General features: G+C 43.4%; 1 protein-coding gene across 1 annotated transcript; it reads left to right on the forward strand.

Moving 5' to 3' along the window:
- The first annotated feature begins 494 nt into the window (after positions 1 to 494).
- LOC125230438 lies at positions 495 to 2,286 on the forward strand. Its single transcript, XM_048135575.1, has 2 exons — positions 495 to 509; positions 601 to 2,286. The coding sequence occupies exon 2, from the start codon at positions 621 to 623 to the stop codon at positions 1,968 to 1,970; it is 1,350 nt and encodes a 449-aa protein (XP_047991532.1). The 5' UTR covers positions 495 to 509; positions 601 to 620; the 3' UTR covers positions 1,971 to 2,286.
- Positions 2,287 to 21,773: the final 19,487 nt, after the last annotated feature.

Genomic DNA, 21,773 nt, shown 5'->3' on the forward strand with positions numbered 1-21,773 from the left:
TTTAGGATCGATTTCTATGGCATTTGAAGAGTTATTTTATTTATTATTGTATTTTACTTGTTTAGTACATCCTAACATCTTGCATGAAAAAAAAAGCTATAGTACTCATTCCTATTTCCAACAACAATCTCTTCAGAAACTAGGTTTATGGGGTCCCAGCGTATCAGTATTGCGATACAGCGAGCAAATGTCGCCAGCATCCTTGGTAGCTTGGTACAACAATGCCTCAAGGGTCTGATTTAGGTATTAGCTAGCTTTTAAGTTTAGTCTTAGTTTTTTATTTAAGTAAAATTATGTAAATATAGATTATATGAATCGAAAATCTCTTCAGACACACATATAGCAAATAAAATATCTAATCTAAAACTATCGAAATCAACGTACACATCACTATGGCCAATTAGCCTAATTCTCCCAATTGGGAGTCCTATAAAAAGACACAAACACTAGGAACAAAATTACTCTGTCACTAATATGCGCACTGTCATACTAGAATCGTCCCACGATAAGTTTGCAACGATTTTCACACCCTCGCCAGTGCAGATGTTATTTTAAACGTCAAACTTTGATGAAATTATGACGTTTACTTAACCCTTGCAGAGGCGGGGCTATTAAAATCTATGCAGACTTATCGTGGGACGATTCTATATGCGCTTGCGCTTCGCGTCGCGAGCGCGTGCCGCGGGCCCGCCGTGACCATCTCAGGAACAGCTGGAGAAAAAGAAAGCAGTATCAAAGATGTAGACGGCTCTCCTTTCAACTCCCTCACCGCGAAATACGGGGACGACATCACCGACATCACCGTATTATGTAGTGGAACCGACTCAAAAAACTTAATCATCGAACTTGAAGGATCTAGAAACAATGAGAAAGTAACTACGGAGATAGTTAATGAAAATACTGTAAAGGTGACTTCGAAAAATCTTAATGTATATTTTTTTTACTTATATGCGTGTACAGATTTGAAGAATAATTGTACTGCCAAACTACTAGTGAGTGTTATACCTGATTTAACTGTCAAATCAGATAATGTTCGTTATAAAAGGACGGAGAATAAGGACACTTATTTTGTGCCCGTTGGTGAAGATTATGAAGTAATGTGCTCTGGGAATGCAGCACTTGCCATGGATCAAGGTACATTTATTGTACGAACTATAAAATTAAATGAAAACACTATTGTGACGGACAAAGAAAATAAAAATTCATCAAGATATTTTTATTATACATGCAAACATGAGCCCGAGTTTGGGCAAGCGTCTATAGATGTCGTTGTTGATCATCCTCCGGTAGCTAAGAATTTCTGGTGCGTCCAAGACGATCTTCAAATAAATTGTCATTGGAACTCGATAAGTGATTACGCAACTTTTACTATATATTATGTAGATCCTGATCGAAAGTCGATGCGGATATACGAGGATCATATTGTTAACAAGAAGAATAGAAGCAGCGAATGGAGTATGACCGAAATATGGCACAATGGATTGACGTTAGGTCAAAACCTAACTTTCGTAGTGCAATCCTGCAACTATGTATATTGTTCAAATGAGACTTATCATATTGACAGAGACTATATTATGAAAACTAAGTCTCCCACTAATTTGAAGCTATTAGAAGTGAACTCGCAAAGTGCTGTTTTGACTTGGAGGGAACAAGACCCTCGCAGCCATCAGATTTTGCCAAAGTTTGATTTCAAGGTGACATATCAACTGCCAGGACTAACTGAACAAGAGCTGAACACCTCATCTTTGCTAGTGACTTGTAAGGATAGTTTTAAATACGAATATTATATCGATTGTAAGGGGGAAATTAAACTACCATGCCCTGGTAAACTATACAATATTAAAGTTTACAGTCAATTTAAACAAACACCCAACAAAGACGTTTATTGGTCTGAACCTGTCAATATTAATATACAGATCCAGCTAGCGAACAACACGAAATTATCCCCTTTTGCGAAGACTTCAAGATAAAGGAAATTCGTAAAGAACTGAAATCTATCGAGCGCAAAGTTGACTTCATTAAGAACATCTGTCGAGAACAAAACCTAGACATCTGTAACATTTTGTCAACAGTTTGTTTTAATAATAGTATAGATGGGTTTGGCAAAGACTGGTTATACGGGAGGGACTGGCTACATCTGCTTTATCTTGCTCTGCGACATAATCAAATGGAGAAACTGAATACGGACGATGGCGTTGAAAATGATGAAAATAGAGAAAAGTTGTCTGAAAATACTGCAGATTATAAAAAAGCTCTCAAACCCAAATAATTAGCATTAGTGAAATTACGAATTGTTTATGAAGAATCATCATTCATTTTATTTATTTATTTATTTAAACCTACAAAAGGCGAACTTTGCCATACGCATTCTCTACCAGTCAATTGCATTAAGAGACCAATTTTGAAATATCAATCAAAAGCTTAGACATATAATATATTAACGTACATACAATTACCATTGTCAATTGAAAATGTAATCAATCGTCATAATTTTACTTTTATTCAATTGCGTACTTTTTGAATACTAGTTCCTTTATACTTTAACCTTTTTTGTGTTCACTTTCTGTATGAAGATTAAATACTCAATCATACAAAATAATTATTTCAATTATATAAATGAATACACCTTTTATTGGATTGCGCTACTTACATCACTATAAGGTATATCACTATAAAATATAGTCTAATATGACCAATTGGGAGTCATATAAAAAGACTTACGTCACTGAAGCACTAGATCATTATATTTACTTTGCTATAAACATGCGCACTATAATACTTGTTTATTTATCTACATCCATCTAAATATATAAAAGAAGAAGCTGACTGACTGACTGACTGACTGACTGACTGACTGACTGACTGACATATCAACGCACAGCCGAAACCGCTGGTCCTAGAGATTTCAAATTTGGCACGTAGGTTTCATATGTAGTGTAGAGGAGCACTAAGAAAGGATTTTCCAAAATTCACCTCCTAAGGGGGTCAAATGGGGGTTCAAAGTTTGTATGGAGAAACAAGATTAGTTTGACTATTTTATTCGAAACTTCACAGGAAGATTCCTTAACACATATGACTAAATACGTGTTTCAGGTTTTTTGAAAATTTAACCCCTAAAAGGGTGAAAAGGGGGTGATAAAGTCAAAAAATCAATATGGGTATCGTTTTTATGGTTTATCGGGTCGCTGATCACGATAAATACAACGTTTTTAAAATCTAACGAGGCGGAAGTGAAATACCTTCTCCCCTGTTGTGGTGCAATGGGGTTTAAATATCAAAAATATATATAAAAGAAGATATTGACTGACTGACTGACATATCAACGCACAGCCGAAACCGCTGGTCCTAGAGATGTCAAATTTGGCACATAGGTTCCTTATATAGTGTAGAGGAGCACTAAGAAAGGATTTTTCAAAATTCGCCTCCTAAGGGACTCAAATGGGGGTTCAAAGTTTGTATGGGGAAACAAGATTAGTTTGACTATTTTATTCGAAACTTCACAGGAAGATTCCTTAAGACATATGACTGAATACGTGTCTCAGGTTTTTTGAAAATTTAACCCCTAAAAGGGTGAAAAGGGGGTGATAAAGTCAAAAAATCAATATGGGTATCGTTTTTATGGTTTATCGGGTCGCTGATCACGATAAATACAACGTTTTTAAAATCTAACGAGGCGAAAGTGAAATACCTTCTCCCCTGTTGTGGTGCAATGGCGTTTAAATATCAAAAATATATATAAAAGAAGATATTGACTGACTGACTGACATATCAACGCACAGCCGAAACCGCTGGTCCTAGAGATGTCAAATTTGGCACGTAGGTTCCTTATATAGTGTAGAGGAGCACTAAGAAAGGATTTTTCAAAATTCGCCTCCTAAGGGACTCACATGGGGGTTCAAAGTTTGTATGGGGAAACAAGATTAGTTTGACTATTTTATACGAAACTTCACAGGAGGATTCCTAAAGACATATGACTAAATACATGTTTCAGGTTTTTTGAAAATTTGACCCCTAAAGGGGTGCAAAGGGGGTAAAGTCAAAAACACAATATGGGTATCGTTTTTATGGTTTATCGGGTCGCTGATTACGATAAATACAACGATTTAAAAATCTAATGAGGTGGAAAAGAAATTTTGTCCCCTGTCGTAGTGCAATAGGGTTAAAATATCCAAAATAGCCATAAGAGGAATAATTTGACAGGGGCAAGAACAGGGACAGGGACAGGGACAGGGACAGGGACAGGGACAGGGTTAGACAGGGACAGGGACAGGGACAGGGACAGGGACAGGGACAGGGACAGGGACAGGGACAGGGACAGGGACAGGGACAGGGACAGGGACAGGGACAGGGACAGGGACAGGGACAGGGACAGGGACAGGGACAGGGACAGGGACAGGGACAGGGACAGGGACAGGGACAGGGACAGGGACAGGGACAGGGACAGGGACAGGGACAGGGACAGGGACAGGGACAGGGACAGGGACAGGGACAGGGACAGGGACAGGGACAGGGACAGGGACAGGGACAGGGACAGGGACAGGGACAGGGACAGGGACAGGGACAGGGACAGGGACAGGGACAGGGACAGGGACAGGGACAGGGACAGGGACAGGGACAGGGACAGGGACAGGGACAGGGACAGGGACAGGGACAGGGACAGGGACAGGGACAGGGACAGGGACAGGGACAGGGACAGGGACAGGGACAGGGACAGGGACAGGGACAGGGACAGGGACAGGGACAGGGACAGGGACAGGGACAGGGACAGGGACAGGGACAGACAGGACAGCGACAGCGACAGCGACAGCGACAGCGACAGCGACAGCGACAGCGACAGCGACAGCGACAGCGACAGCGACAGCGACAGCGACAGCGACAGCGACAGCGACAGCGACAGCGACAGCGACAGCGACAGCGACAGCGACAGCGACAGCGACAGCGACAGCGACAGCGACAGCGACAGCGACAGCGACAGCGACAGCGACAGCGACAGCGACAGCGACAGCGACAGCGACAGCGACAGCGACAGCGACAGCGACAGCGACAGCGACAGCGACAGCGACAGCGACAGCGACAGCGACAGCGACAGCGACAGCGACAGCGACAGCGACAGCGACAGCGACAGCGACAGCGACAGCGACAGGGACAGGGACAGGGACAGGGATAGGGATAGGAATAGGGGACGGGGACGGGGATAGGGATAGGGGAGGGACGGGGACAGGGACGGGACGGGGACGGGGACGAGGACAAGGATAGAGATAGGGACGGGGATAAGAATAGGGATTGGGGTCGGAATAATCGGTCGGCAATCGATATCTAGGCAGTGTAAAATGCAGGTGGCTCAGTGGGAAGGGATTAGTAAGTAGGCATCGGCAAGTATCCTGCATCCGTGATAACTATTATATTCAATGTGCTGTAAGAAGATCGTTGTTTGCTTGCCTTTTATAAGTTTACGTTTGCAATAAGTATAAGCTAAATGGAAAAAATTGTAAGCGATAATGCAAGGAAGTACTTTTTACCCTACCGACCATAGCGTCGAGATACTGGCTATGTGGGTTGTATGAAGTTTCCCGAGTATAAATATTTATATAGGAAAATACATACATATTCGTACCTACTACCTACGCTGTGGTCGCTGTGTAACAATTCTACAATCATTGCAAGAATTTCTTTTAAAACAATAGTAATATGTGTAAGGTACAGTCAGCCAATAAGCAGTGTAAGGTTCTTGGCTGACCGTACAGCAAATAGATCAGTTACAATGACCCCCCAATGGAAATAATCGCGGACAGATGTACCTACAAAGAAACCTACGGATCCAAATGAAAATCTTATTTTTTGTAAACGTTTCAATAAGAATACTTTTATTACGCGGGCGAAGCCGCGGGTAAAAGCTAGTAATATTATATCACAAGTTCACTACCTACTAGTTCACTACTGCTTAAGAGTGATAAGCAAATGGCCTGTATTAAGAAATCGGTGGGTATCTACTAGTGCGTAGTGCATCATAATGTTTATTTTAAGATAACTTGAACCGCTACTTTTATTAAGTTTTATATAATAGAACGTGCCGGTCAGAACAAAAAAAAAAACATTTTATTAAAAATGAAACAAACATATTTACGAGTATTAGTATCTTAACTAACATCTAGAAACTATGCTTCTAGAGATTTATTGAAATATGGTAACAAAAGTTTCTAGAGATTAGTTAAGAATAATGTGTTTAGTTGTTTGTTTAAATATTTAAATATGTCGTTAAGAATTAAGATACTAAATACAAAACAATAACGTGAGCAGAATATTTTGACAAAATAATTTGCTTAAAAACTTTTGCAAATGCTCAAATTTAATCTAAAACGAAATTTTCTTCACGCAGAGTAACTTTGGTGCCGCCAATCGCCAATAGCTCTAAAAAATAAGTAGAAGCTAAGTTTTCAAGTTAGATTGACTTTGCAAGTTTGTGTTACTCTGAAATTAATCCTGTGGAGCTTATAGAGAGCGGCGTAAAATCTTGGAGAAAGCCCAATGAAGAAAAAATGAAAATTTGCACTTTTGATCTTTTGGCTTCCAAGCTGAGGATACTTTCAAAATTGTGTCGGTGATAGCCTCTGGGCACTGTATGTATACGTTATGTATTGTATCTGTGCATTTTCAGAATTTGGGACCCCCAATTAGCGAAAGTTGTCAACAAAAATTAACTCACTGTCAGTTTTGTGACCATAATAATTAAGCATGAATTTTCAATAAAAATATTGTTTTTGTGTTAATTATATAAACTTTAAGCGATAAATCTACATTCAGAATGTAAAAAAAGTAATTTTTTAGACAGATTTTATGTTATGCTTAATTGTCGTCACAAAACTGACATCGAGTTAATTTTTGTTATCAACTTTTGCTGATTGGGGGACCCAAATTCTGAAAATGCCCATCTGAACGAAAAGCAAATACTTAAACCGTTAACGTTTGGCTTACTCGTACTGAGCGACTTTTATTATGGGATCTTCATTTTTTTTGATAAAAATTTGTATGAAATTTCGTTGCACCCTCGTGGATAAGATTAGGGTTGCAAATATAAAAAAAACAAATGTTTTTATTTCAGAATTATGAAAAAAAACCGAGCACCATGGTTTCTTTTTGTAAATATTGTTTTTTTTTCAGATGAGCAAATAATACTACAATAACAGTTTTTCATGATTTGTAACGTTTCAATGACAATAACGTACACTTTTGTTCGATAAACATTCAGTATACAAACGTTTATTGGGGAATCCCCGACGCGGCGTGGAGCGTCGAGAGGCAATGGTGTTGCCAACAGTAAATAGCGACAACTACTAACTACAGCACGGGAAGCATGGTCGCGCGATAGACGATAAAATATCAGGCCGTCCCTATCGCACTTAAAAATAGTGCGATAGGGACGGCCTGCTATTTTATCGTCTATCGCGCGACCATGCTTCCCGTGCTGATTGTGTAAATGTTGGTTTAATAAAACCAGAAATTAAATTCGTTTAATACTTAACATAAAGTCTCAAAAACCGTATAAAAGTATTAACTGTTTTGAAAATTTTGAGATTTCGTCCATTAGAAAACAAACATACTCTAGAAATAAAAAACCGGCCAAGAGCGTGTCGGGCCACGCTCAGTGGGGTAAGTAATACGAGATATAAGAACGTATCGTATATTACTTATAAAATATACGCTCACTTTGTATAAGCTTGTTCAGCATAACGTTCACTGGATATAATGCTCAAAATCTATAATAGCAAATCATCTAATTTCGAAGTGGATAATGTTTATTCTCTATAATATCAGTGTATATAAAGATTAATGTATATAACGTTAAGGATACCTAATATTTATAACATAATTATATTAATCAATTATTCTAACATCAAAAGGTGTAATGTTCATAATATCTAAGATCTATGTTTATAACGTTTGGGATACCTAATATTAATAACATAATTATATTTTTCAATTAATCTAACATCAAAAGGCGTAATGTTCATTCTGTGTGTAAGATTTTAAATGCATAATAACCTAACCTAACCTAACCTAACCTAACCTAACCTAACCTAACCTAACCTAACCTAACCTTTTTTTTTTTTTTTTTTTTTTTTTTTTTTTTTTTTTTTTTTGACGCAGGGGAATGCATTTACGCATCTCACCCCCGGGCTGAGGAGGCCCATTGGGGGGTGGTATGTGGGACTCCCTCCTCCCATATCCCCCCTCTGCTAGTCAGAGGGAGTGGGAGGAGAATACCCACTAAACCCCTGCGGCGTTTCCGTCCAAGCCGTTATAGGGGGGTGCAATGAGCTCGCTAGCACGTCATCACGGCACCCCCCCGGCAGTCCTGGACCGGTTAGGGAACCGGACTTCACACCATTTGTGTAGGGAGAGTCAGCAAACGCATAACTGGACTCTCCCCCCTTCCCAAGTAAGCCTTTTATGCAGGTCCTCTACCCGCGGCTCTACTGGGGCATGACACGGTTTACGGTAGCAAACCGCCTGCGCCTTCTGCCTATTCTTCTGCGACGGTTTGGAAGCGCGTTGGGGTCTTCCTCCCGCTCTCGCTCATCAGCCTCTTTCTGCAACATAACTGTGTTGCAGAAGAGGTCCACTGCATCCCAAGATCTCTCGCTGCTCAGCATGGCCGTCACGACACTGTGCAGCGAGAGATCATTCGTCCCTATAGTTGCCGTCAACGCATTCCGCTCCACGACCCAGCGGTTACAGTCCATCAATGTGTGCCGGGCCGTGTCATCCGCCTCACCGCACTGATGACAGACCGGGGTGGGCTCCCGACCTATCATGTGCAGGTAGTGACCGAAACACCCGTGTCCGGTCAACACCTGCACTAGTCTAAACCCCACTCTGCCATGAGTGCGGTCCAACCATCCGTCCAATGACGGGAGAACCGCCCCTATTGTCCAGGTCCCATAGAGGCAGCTCTCCAGGTCTACTTTCCATCGCTCCCTAAGCCTTTCCAGCGCAATTCTGCGCTCATTTCTGACTTCCTCAGGAGCAGGGAAAACTCCTGTCTCCCTGTTCCTGATCCTTCTCTTATGCATTTCTGCTAGTACCCCAGCATCTAGTTCCCAGGGGAGGTGCCCGCCAATACACATGCCGCCGCCCATCCCACTGTCACGTACGCTCTGCATACGCGTATGGCTATGACTCTTTGGGGCCTCCGTAATAGGGCCTTATTTTCACCATTCAACTTATCGGCCCAAATCGGGGCCCCATAGAGCGCCATTGATCGAGCCACTCCAGCGTATAGGCGTCGACATGCGTGGGAGGGACCTCCCACATTCGGCAACAATCGACCCATCTCCGAAGCTGCAGCCACTATTCGAGGAGCAATTTGACGGAAGTGCTCCCCAAACTTCCATTTCCCGTCCAGTATGAGGCCAAGGTATTTTATACAGGGCGCCATCTGTATCCTCTCATTGCACACTTTGAGGGAGGTACCCGCAGGCACCCTCCATCCTCTCTTCCCGAAGACTATTGCCTCAGTTTTCGAAAGCGCGACCTTCAGTCCCAGGAGGCGGATTCTGAGGACTATCAGGTCCGCTGCCACTTCAGCCCTCCGCAATGCCTCTCTTAATTCTTTGCCCCGAATGGCCACCATTGTGTCATCTGCATAACACATGAGGGCCATCCGGGAAGCAATTCTGCTCGAATGGCCCAGTCAAAACCGATGTTCCACAACAGGGGTCCAAGCACCGACCCCTGGGGAACACCGCAGGCCATCCGCCTCTCTAGCCGTCCATTAGGGGTGTCGCAGACCACAACCCTGTCTGTCAGGTAATGGTCTATGACCCGCCTCAGATATGGGGGCACCTCATGGTACTTGAGGGCCTCACGAATCACCGAGTACGGGAGGGTACCAAACGCATTGGCAATGTCCAAAGACACCGCAATGGTTCCCTCCCCTCTCTTTTGAGCATCCTCACAGAAGGCCCTCAGTGCCCCCAATGCATCCATTGTGGATCTGCTATTCCGGAACCCATACTGGCGGTCAGAAAGGTTTGGTCCCGTCTCACTTAGGTGCCGATTAATCCGGGAAGCTATAATTCGTTCAAGCATCTTCCCGGACTCATCCAACAGCACTAAGGGTCTCCATCCGGATGGGGAATCCGCTGGCCTTGTCTCCTTGCGAAGGAGGCACACCATTCCCTCCTTCCAGCACCTTGGAAACTGTCCCTCTTTGAGGCACTGATCAAAGATTGACTTGAGGTGGTCTCCAAGAAACTCCATCGCAATTGGGATTATTTTGCCGTGGATCCCATCCGGGCCAGGTGCTTTTCTGCAGGCCCTTATTTTATGGGCCACATAGGCCATCTCACCTTCTGTCACTAGGGGTACCGTCTCAGGATCTATTGGCATCTCCTCCCTGGGGACCACCATTGCTGGTGGGCTAAAATCTGGAGCGGCGGGGAACAATCCTTCCAATATATTTTGGAGTGTCCCCATTTCCATCGCATCCATGGGAGCAGCCCGGCGTAACTTTTTTCTTACAAGTTTGTAGGGCCGCCCCCATGGATTCTCGTCTAGTGAGGCCAAAAAGGCCGTGTACGCCGAATCTTTTGCTTTCGCAATGGCAAGATTTAAGGCCTTCTTGGCCTCGCTTAGCGCTACGTAAAGGGTATCTAGCTCCTCCTGTGTGTGCCTCCTCCTCCGGCAGCGCGTAAATTGCCGTCGCGCCGCATTGCTTGTAACCCAGAGAGCAGCTACTTCTGGACACCACCAATACGTGGCCTTTTTCCTTTTGAGAGGCCCCACTCTTCTCATTGAAGCATCACAGGTCCTCGTGAGAGAAGCTCGGAAGCCAAGAGCCATGTCGTCTGCGTTGTTGACCTCGGGTGTTTGCCGACCCCATCTGGCCTCCACCATAGCTGCCTCTCTGGCCGCTTCACGGTCCAAGGAGGCCAGGCTCCATCTCGGTAGCCTCCCAGTTCTCCTTACTGGTATAGGCTGTTGGGACCGAGCTCTGGAGACCCTCATTCTGATATATAGGTGATCAGAGAGGGTCTCTGTGTCTTCTAGGACACGCCAATTTGCAATGCATGCTGACACTGTTGGGGAGGCCAATGTGATATCAACAATTGACCCCCCTTGTGGACGCACACAGGTGTCAGCTGCTCCACGGTTGACCACCTCAAGTCCAATCCCTACTAACCAGTCCAGGAGAACCTCTCCTCTAGGATCAGTCCTAGGGGAACCCCACGCGGTGCATTTGGCGTTTAAGTCCCCCATGACTATAATGGGGGAAGGAGTCACCCCAGCTACAGCCCGCCCGAGTCTCTCCAGGTAAGCCTCAAACTCACGTAGTGGCCTATTAGGGGAGAAGTAGACGCCGATTATTATAATGTCCCCCATTTTAGCCACTACATATCCTGTGCCGCAAGAAATTTTGGAGAGTGGCAGTCCACCTATTGCCGGTACCACAATGGCTACCGAGCCATCTCTTCCGGTTTTATCACCTACCCAGTTCGACTGTGGAGGGACAAAGTACGGCTCTGCGACAACGCACGCAGCAACCTCCCACTGCGCAATGCACTGTATCATAAGATCTTGTGCTCGCAGGGAGTGGTTTATGTTGCATTGCAACAACTCTAAATCCTGCATTAAAGGCATTAAAGCACCATGTTTTGAGGATCCGTCCGATTTACAGCGTTCTGGGGGTTGCAGGGCCCATATTGTGAACCTCCTTCCCTCTTACTGGTGGTGGGGAGCAAGCTTGCCCGCCCATAACATGTCCTGCCTTAAGACCAGCATGATGGCATACAGCACACCAGGGCACCAAGGCTGTGCAGTCCTTGCTCATGTGACCCGGTTTGCTGCATCTGTAGCACCAGTCGCCTCTGTCCACCAGGGACGGGCACAAAGGTCTCGTGTGTCCCGTCCCCATGCAGCGGTAACACCGTAAGGGCAGCTGTTCCATAGCCTCCACCCGCGCCGCTGACCAACCCAGCATGATACGTCCTGCCGTGACTACCACTTTAGCTGCTGTGAGTGGGCAGCGTAAAATGACTGAACCAGAACCATTAGCCGCCATTCTTATAGCCCCGACGGAGACTTGATCTTCTTGGCATTTGCCTCGGATCGCCACCTCCTTTTTTAGGATTTCCGGGGTGATAGATTCGTCAAAACCAGAAATCCTAATTTCAGCCTTTTTCACTGGCCGATACACTTCAGCAACATCACCTACAAGCACACGCAGTCGATCGGCCAAGTTATCAGCCGCCTGGCTGCTTTGTGCTCCTGGAACCTCAATGATTCGTGCCCCTGTGGCCGATTTACGCACTTTGAGGTGATCAACACCCAGTTCTGCCAATTTTAGCGTAGTGGCCTTTTCCATGACCGATCTATAATCCGTCTGAGCATCAGGTTTAAGAGCCACCACCACTGCCGCCATGGTTGGTACCACAAGTTTTGGGGCCGTCATCTTTTTGGGGGTGTTCCCCTATTTGGATCCTGCTTCTGTTGGGGCTGGGAAGCAGTAGGGCCCGTACCCTTAGCCTTCTTCTTATTGACCACCGTTGTCCACTTTTCCTGTGGGGGCGCAGGCGGCGGCACATTTGGACGAGCCACTCGCCTTGCACTGGACGCAGGGATCGCCGGTTTAACCACCCGAGATGCAGCTGTTTGGCTAGACTCTATTTGGGAAACCGACTGGGATGGCCTCACATTTTTATTTTTCATCCTGGGGGCGCTAGGCTCCTCACCAGTGTGATCCATCACTTCCCGAGCCGTGGGCACCCTTCTATCAGCAGCCAATGGTGGCCGTAGTATGGGCTCAGGCGGTAAACGCTCCTCCACAGTCTCCAAGCGAGTATTGACCATATTGCCTATGGAAACAAAGATTTCATGGCTGAATTTCCCTAGGCGAACGTCCATTAAGTTCTTCATTTCCTGAAGGAGAGACGTGTTGTCACTTTTCTCCATCGTTTGTGCCGTTTGTGCCGCCACTAAATTGCGTTCCGAAAAAGCCGTGCGCAACGCTTTCGTCTCCTTGCGGAGAAGGTCGAGTTCTTGCCGCATCCTTAGGTTGTCCGCTTTGAGTGAGCGGACAACGTCTGACTCCCCGAGCAAGTCAGCAAGCTCAATCAACTCGTTGCACGCGGTGTTTATGCTCCCCCATATGTCGCCCTTGAGGTTCTTGCTCTTGGCCGCATCATTCTTAATGGACCGAGCATAATTCTTGATGCGGTCGCAAGGAGTCTCATACGCCTTTGGGGGAGCAGATTCCGTCTCTTTTTCCATATGCGGCTGTACGTCAGATTGACGAGTATTCCTCCTGGCCGTCGTGTAATTTGTTGCCAAGTCCGCTTCTCTTTCAAAATCGGACCACTCAGCCTCGGCCATACCCCGGAGCCGGGCCTTGGCCGCACCCAGTCCAACAAATGCGCCTAGAGGGTGTGTGGTTTTTGTGGCTTTGCGGCTAGGGACAAAGTCGCGATCCTCATCACTAGCCTGTTTTTCGTGGGCCCTTTTGAGGGAGGCTGCAGTGCTCTCCATCGGCTCAACGTCTGCCTCTGTCCGCACCTCGACAGCACTCTCGTCCTCAGAGTCAGAGGTCCAGAACTTGCCGCTGGGGGCTCTGTCTGCTACCTCCACCCCCTCCACATCCTCAGCAGGGCCTCCAATGTTGTCCCCCGCTCCTCCTCATTCTCAGAGGAGGACAAATTGTTGAACCCAAACTTGGCTCCGTCATCAGCAGGACTCTTCTGTCTCTTCGTTTTAACCACCCTCTTTTTTTTCCTCCTCCTATTCTTTTTGTTAGGGGCTGCATCCGACTCTGTGGCCTTTCTCATGCCAGATGTTCCCGCATAAATCGGCACCTTTAGGGTAAAGCCACCCTTACCTTCGCTTTCCTTCTCGTGGTCTTCACCACCCACTCCTGCAACATTATTGAGGCCAGCCCCTGATCGGGTGACCCTTCGATTTTCGTTGGATACAGATGCGGTCTTCTCTTCACTCATGATGGGAGTTGTTTCGTCTGCCATATCTGAGCCAAGGAGAATCAGCTGAATTGTACCGCATAAAAGATAAGAAAAAGGAACAGGGTTCGCCTCTTCCTACGCGGGCCCAGAACTGTAGGGGACAGCAGAGACGGCGCATTCCATAGCGACTACTGGACTTCGTTCGCTGGAATATTCCCGACACCCGTGGCTCCGTCACGCGTTCGGGGATTTGCACATAGGCAAACGCCGTTTATGCCTGTTCAATTTCCCGTCGTTAAAATAACGCGGGAAACCAAACCGGCGTCACATCCAGTAACACCTGAGCGGTGATTTTCGCCACGTACTTGGGGTCGAGGTCAGCGACGAATTACACCAAGATCCCCGAATCGACACGCACCATAGGTCAGAGACGTATGGGTGACGTTAGACGGGGCACATGGTCTTTGCTGCCGAACCTCTTAGCACTTCCGTGGTTACTCATACACATCGAGGATGCACTGATGCCTTGCCTTAACCTAAAGACGACACACACAGTTAACATTTTTATGCACCGTAGATCTGGCCCACACCACATCACAGGCCAGCTCTTTGTTGCCATGGGGGGGTGGTTATCCCCATGCTGGAGTTGGTTTATGCCCACTAAAGGGACTGATAAAACCGGCCGACTCCAGAAGGAGGACCCGTGAGGTGGTGTAGACCAGTTAGGTACGGCCCCGGTCAGAACCGAGTGTTTTATAGTTTTTTTTTTTTTTTTTTTTTTTTTTTTTTTTTTTTCCTTTTTTTTTTAATAAATAAGTAAAAAAATATATAAAAACAAACAAAAATAAAAAACCGTCTGAAATAGACCGCCCTTCAATTTACTTCACGGGTTGTAGGAGGGCAAATACCCCTGCCCCACAACGAGCCCACATACATGGCGCAAAGCCCACGCAGGAGTAAACTCAACTGCTACAACGTCCTATGATTGGTAGTTCGCAGAGGGAGAATAGCGAGCGCGCAACTGAGCGGCTATCCTCCCCCTCCCAGGGTGCACCACGAGGAGGTCTACCAATCCCGCACCCCAACCTAACCTAACCTAACCTAACCTAACCCACTTTCTTAGCAACAGTTTTGTGTGGGGGTCGCAGTTCTAACCTAACCTAAACCTACTTTCTTAGCAACAGTTTTGTGTGGGGGTCGCAGTTCTAACCTAACCTAAACCTACTTTCTTAGCAACAGTTTTGTGTGGGGGTTGCAGTTCTAACCTAACCTAAACCTACTCTCTTAGCAACAGTTTTGTATGGGGGTCGCAGTTCTAACCTACCCTAAACCTACTTTCTTAGCAACAGTTTTGTGTGGGGGTCGCAGTTCTAACCTAACCTAAACCTACTTTCTTAGCAACAGTTTTGTGTGGGGTCGCAGTTCTAACCTAACCTAAACCTATTTTCTGAGCAACAGTTTTGTGTGGGGGTCGCAGTTCTAACCTAACCTAAACCTACTATCTTAGCAACAGTTTTGTATGGGGGTCGCAGTTCTAACCTAACCTAAACCTACTTTCTTAGCAACAGTTTTGTGTGGGGGTTGCATTTCTAACCTAACCTAAACCTACTCTTTTAGCAACAGTTTTGTATGGGGGTCGCAGTTCTAACCTAACCTAAACCTACTTTCTTAGCAACAGTTTTGTGTGGGGGTCGCAGTTCTAACCTAACATAAACCTACTTTCTTAGCAACAGTTTTGTGTGGGGGTCGCAGTTCTAACCTAAACCTACTTTCTTAGCAACAGTTAAATGTTATATATGGAGAACGGTATGGTATATCTAAACTGATATTAAGCTAATATAATCGTTATATTAAGTAATGTTATTTATGGTGGACGGTATACTTAGTGTATGGTATATAAACTGAAATTAGCTAATTTAAACATTATATTAAGAAATGTTATGCACGGTGAACGGTATACGTAGTGTATGGTATATAAACTGAAATTAAGTAACGTAAACGTTATATTAAAAAACGTTATGTAAAACTAATATTATGGCAATTCAGCGTTATTTCTTACAAAAGTATTGATGTTGGTGTTATATCTAACGTTCATTATTGCTGCTGAACGTTAGTAACATGAAATTATATATATTAACGTTATATCTCGTGGGACGCACCCCGCTCAGTGTAGGGTTCCGTAGTTTTCCGTAATTTACTCAAAAACTACTGAACCTATCAAGATCAAAACAATTTTCCTAGAAAGTATTTATAAAGTTCTACTTTTGTGATTTTTTTCATATTTTTAAATATATGGTTCTGTTCCGTCGAGGAACAGAGATTTTTAGATTTAATTTCTTTTCTTGATATAGTTAAATAGTTATTTCATTTTCATACATACAAGGCAACACAATTTTGAAAGAATACTTTTTTCCATGTATATGTAGCACAGTTTTTTGGAGCTGGCAATTACAGAAGTCCCAAAGCGACTTTCCGGTGCGCCTGCCATGCCACCTGGCGGATATATAGAAAAAAACTCTCTCTTCGACCGTGCGAGCGCCATGATCTGCGCTCCCGTTATTACGAATTAAAAAATAGTTATCGGTGCACCGGCGCGACATAAACGTGAAAATTGACATTCAAGTGATATCAAAACCCAGTGACCTAAGCTTCCGTTTATATGTGACAATCGTTTTAGTGTGAGGATTTTCCCAAAGTGTTTCCACGTGGCCCCACAAGCGCCTCTGGACAAATGTAAGTAGCCTCACCAATTAAACGCCGCTACATATAGTTTTTTGATCCGTTCGATCCGGATTTTTCTTTCTCACGTTGTGTTGCCCGTGTATTTTGCGGTATTACGTACCCATCATTCCAATTACATACGTTTGTAGTTCAATTTTTCATTGTAATTTCCGCCATCTTTGCTCACGGCAAAATGGTACCGAATCCTACAGACGGTGTCGAAACCGGCACATCGTGTATGACACAAGATTTATTCGAGCGAGATCTAATTCTCGACGAATTAAAACGAACATTACAGTTCGCAGCAACGAATATAGAACAATTTCGTTCAAGAACTTCCGATTTAACAGCGCACCAGCGAAAGTTTACCAAAATTCAAACTAAGATCGAAAAGGCATTAATTAAGTCTAATAGCTTCAACAAAGAAGCCAACATTAAGATTCGAAATGATTTCAACGATTTATATTACGCGATAGTTACGCATTTAAATAACCTAAAGGAGGTAGATGTAGAAAAGCGGCGAGCGAGCCGCATTCCTGTGCCTAGCCAACACGACACGTTTATGAACGACCGTCGAAACTTGCCTAAATTGTCGCTTCCTGAATTTCACGGTGAACCTACTGGCTGGCCCGCTTTTTTCGACTTATTTCAATCGTTGGTCCACAACAACAATGCCTACACTGACGCGGAAAAGTTTAGGTATTTACTACTTTCGGTTAAAAACGAACCATTTAATTTAATTAAATCAATTCCCATAACGGAAAGTAATTATTCAATTGCGATCGATGTTCTAAAATCCCGTTATGACAACAAACGCATTAAGGTAACTGTCCCATATTACGGGAACTTAAGACGTTTCCTACTTTGAGTGAGGATTGTAAAAAAAATGTGAAGTTTCTAGTCGTGTTAATTATTTTATTTTAAGGATAAGTCTTCTACGATGGATTTAAGACACTATTTTGCATCGTAACTTCTAATTTATAGAAATTACCGTTGTTTTACTTAACCCTTAGTTTGCCCATTATTCCGGGATACAATTTTGGTATGGCTTCAATTCCGGGAGTCATTGTACGTAATTACGGGATACCTTTAAAGTCCACGTTATTGAAGCATAATGTAAAAAAACGAATTAAAAATATTGTTTACATAAATATATAAATGCACATATCGTTTTGTTAGATGCTTATACAGAGTGTATTTTTTATAATTGGCAATGTTTTGATGGGGGGTGAGATGGGAAATATGATATTTTACGGTATAACTATTGTATGATATAATGACAGGGTGTTATAAGTTTTACTGTCTGTCTAAGGCATCGCTTTCGAATGGATGAACCAATTTAGATTAGTTTTTTTCGTTTGAAAGCTGAATTAGTCGAGAGTGTTCTTAGCCATGTTTGATGAAAAACGCTTTACAATGTCGGGGTTTTTTTTTTTAAATTTAATTTCAATCCAGAAGCTATTACCGGTTATAAAAATTGCACGGTACTCGTGAAAATTTCAGTTTTTTGGTACTGGTGATCACTGAGCTACACCGTATACATATATGATGGTGATACGTTATTCAAGTATACTCAATAAATAAATAATTATTATAGTAATATATAGTAATAGTACTCAATAAATAAATATTATAGGCCGTTCTTACACAGATTGACTGTCTGACTAATTTGTACTATTTTACATTTATATATGTCTATCCTATTATGTATTATCCTCATGTAAATTTTAGCTTTCTAGTAGTAATAATGATTGAGCTAAATCGTAGACGGACAGACTGACTGACGGACAAACCAATATGCGGTATAAAGATTTTTAGTTAACTAAGGAAGTTTAAAAACATAATAGTCGGGTCTTTATACCTTATTTTGTGTTTTTATATTTTAATATACTTTATATAGGCATACCGGAATAAGATACACTCATATAAAGTCGTGTACTTAATTACGGCAGTCAAAACGAAGGCTATATTAAAAGACAAACAAGATTTTTTTCTTAGTACATTGGAAGACTATATAACAATTATACTCAAAACATCGAAATAAGTAACCTTTGTGCTTTAATTTTGTGAAATAAAACCAATTTAATGTCGATGCCACACTCCAATATTTCGCACGTATTACTCAACGAGTATACATTTCGTACTCAATTATGAGACTAAAATCTAAAAAACATATGTTCCGTAATTATGTCACTATAATCTGTAATCTTTACTCAACAAATTTACATCAAATATATAAATATACTTCACCGCAAATAGTAATAAAACATAAAAACATTGCGGACTGTGTTTCCGTTATTCTGGGATACTCCCGCAATTATGTACACCGCGTCAAAATGGTGTACATTATTCCGGGAGCGGGTATTTTAATTAAAATATGCTTTAAATTAATTTGAAAAGATGATATAAATGTCTTTTAATAACTATAAGACAATTATGATACAAATTTAATATAAATAAACTTACCCGCATCACAGTAAACCCTTAAGAAGTTCCGCTGCCGCGTTAAGCTCACCGTCAAACACGCCCATAGAAACCACTGCGTAGTTGCGACTGACGCGTTTGGAGGTACCTCACGGCTTCAAAAGATATGATAGATATTCTAAAATCGACTTTTTCGGTTCTATTTGATCTATAGTTAATAAAATACTGCCTTAAATTAAGATTTTACTGATAGTTTCCTTATTTTGCGACAAAAACCAAAGTATCCCGGAATAATGTACCACATTTTACTATCCCGGAATAGTGTACAGTTACCTTATTGCGTCACAACATCTAGATAAATTATTCGATATCGATTCTTGTTCCGCGCGCTCATCAGCTGTTGCTATGCGAAATTTGCTTAATGTTTACCACGAAAATATTAAAGCACTTGAAGTTTTGGAGTTTCCGGTTAAAGAATGGGACTTCGTTCTGTTAAATTTATTATTACGTAAAATTCCCGTTAATACGCGAAAAGAATATGAACGTTCTTTAACCAACCCAAGTGAAATACCTAAAGTCCAAACCTTAATAACATTCTTAGAGCGCGAACTTACGGCGGAACAGATGATTACAGTTTCCCATATACAGTCCGCAAAAAATAATTCCTTAAGTACAACAAATAAAAATAATTTAATTTCAAATCAAATGACACCTAAAAGGGTTTTTATCACGAATACTTCGCCAGACCAAACTCGACCGTATGTCGATAGGAATAAGGTTCGATCTTGCGTGAAGTGCAAAGGGTTCCATTCACTTCACAAATGTTTAGAATTTTTAAATTTGTCTACTAAAGATAGATTCACATTTGTTCAAACAAATAACATTTGTTATAATTGTTTATGTTCCGGACATGACTTACGTAATTGTAAATCAAGTTTTAAGTGTCGTAAGTGCAATAAGAAGCACCACACCTTAATTCATTTAGAATCGGACCTTACGCGTACGCGACCCTTCCCGGCGAACAATGAAGCCGCGGAACTAGTTGCCGTCTCGCTCGCTCTAACGGAGCAGTCGCAGCCCGGCGCGGGCGCTGTCCCGAGCCCATCAGCTGTTCACGGCGTGAATCAAAATAATCTAGGTTTAGGTATTGAGCCTCATACGGTGTTACTGTCAACTGCGTTGGTTGACCTTTATTACGAAGGTAATAAAATTGCTACAATTCGTTGTATGTTAGACGGGGGCTCACAAGCAGCTCTTATTACTGAATCGTGTATGCAACGATTAAATTTACCGCGACGAAATGTCAGCGAACCGTTGGTAGGTGTCGGTGATTTACCGCTCAACCCTAGGGGTACCTTCGTGTGCTCAACTTCGCCCAAGGGCAAACAAAGTCCAAGTATTCCTTTGGAGGCTACTATTTTGTCAAAATTAACCCGTCAAATGCCTAGTGTACCACTAGCACCGGACGGGGAATGGCCTCATTTGCAAGGGCTCGCTCTAGCCGACCCTGAATTTCATAAACCTCAGCCGGTTGACATGATACTTGGCGAGGACATTTTCATGGATGTCATTCGCGAGGGTATAGTCAGGGGTAAACCTGGCACACCCACAGCAATCAATAGTGTATTTGGTTATTTACTAGGGGGTAAAGTCAACTTTACTTCTAATATTTCGACTCTACGCCATACTTGTTTTACGTCGTTCGACAACGACAATCTCGAGAAGTTTTGGGAGCTGGAGTCAGTTCCAGAGATGCGGAGTTACACTCCCGAAGAAAAGCTATGCGAATCCTTTTTCCAAAAGACGCATACGCGCGAAGAGACAGGGCGATACATAGTTGCTCTGCCATTCAAGCCCGATGCACCGCCCCTCGGCGAGTCTCGGCAAATTGCTCTAGCACGTTTCCACAAACTGGAATACCGTCTAGAACGAAACCCCCAGCTGAAGGCGGAGTATCACGCGTGCCTCCAGGAGTATGTGGATCTTAACCACATGGAGCTCGCGGACGATAACCCCCCCGCTGGCGCGAGTTATTACATCCCGCACCACTCGGTGTCGGTAGGTACCGTTACTTTCGGTATCAGTAGTTCCCCTTATCTCGCCTTGCGCACAATTAAACAGCTCGCGCATGACGAAGCCGAGCGTTTCCCGCTCGCCTCGCCAGTCCTCCTAAATGACATGTTCGTCGACGATGTGGTGACCGGCGCAGATACCTTAGCCGAAGCCCTCAATCTGCAGCAGGAGCTGATAGGTATTTGTGCCACGGCCGGGTTCGAATTGCGAAAGTGGCAAAGTAACTCGCCAGCCATTCTCGCTGCCACGCGACCGACAGAGTTTCATGGTGAGCGGCGCGAAAATGTTCATTTTGCCGAAATGGAAAATGACAAAGGGGTCAAGGTCCTTGGACTTCAATGGAATCCAAGATCTGACGCATTTAGTTTCAAAGTTCAAAGTTCTTCGCAGGCCTGTACAAAGCGGGCGATTCTTTCCGAAATTGCAAAAATTTACGACCCCCTCGGGTTATTATCTCCGGTGACATTGTTTGCCAAACATTTAATTCAATTGCTATGGTTAGCCAAAATTTCCTGGGACTCAGAACCCCTATCGATATTATTAACTCATGGACGAGTTTTATTAACGAGCTACCGCTCCTATCGCAAATTTCTTTTCCTCGTCATA

Source organism: Leguminivora glycinivorella, chromosome 10 (genome assembly GCF_023078275.1).
Source record: "Leguminivora glycinivorella isolate SPB_JAAS2020 chromosome 10, LegGlyc_1.1, whole genome shotgun sequence".
Classification (NCBI taxonomy): Eukaryota; Metazoa; Arthropoda; class Insecta; order Lepidoptera; family Tortricidae; genus Leguminivora; species Leguminivora glycinivorella.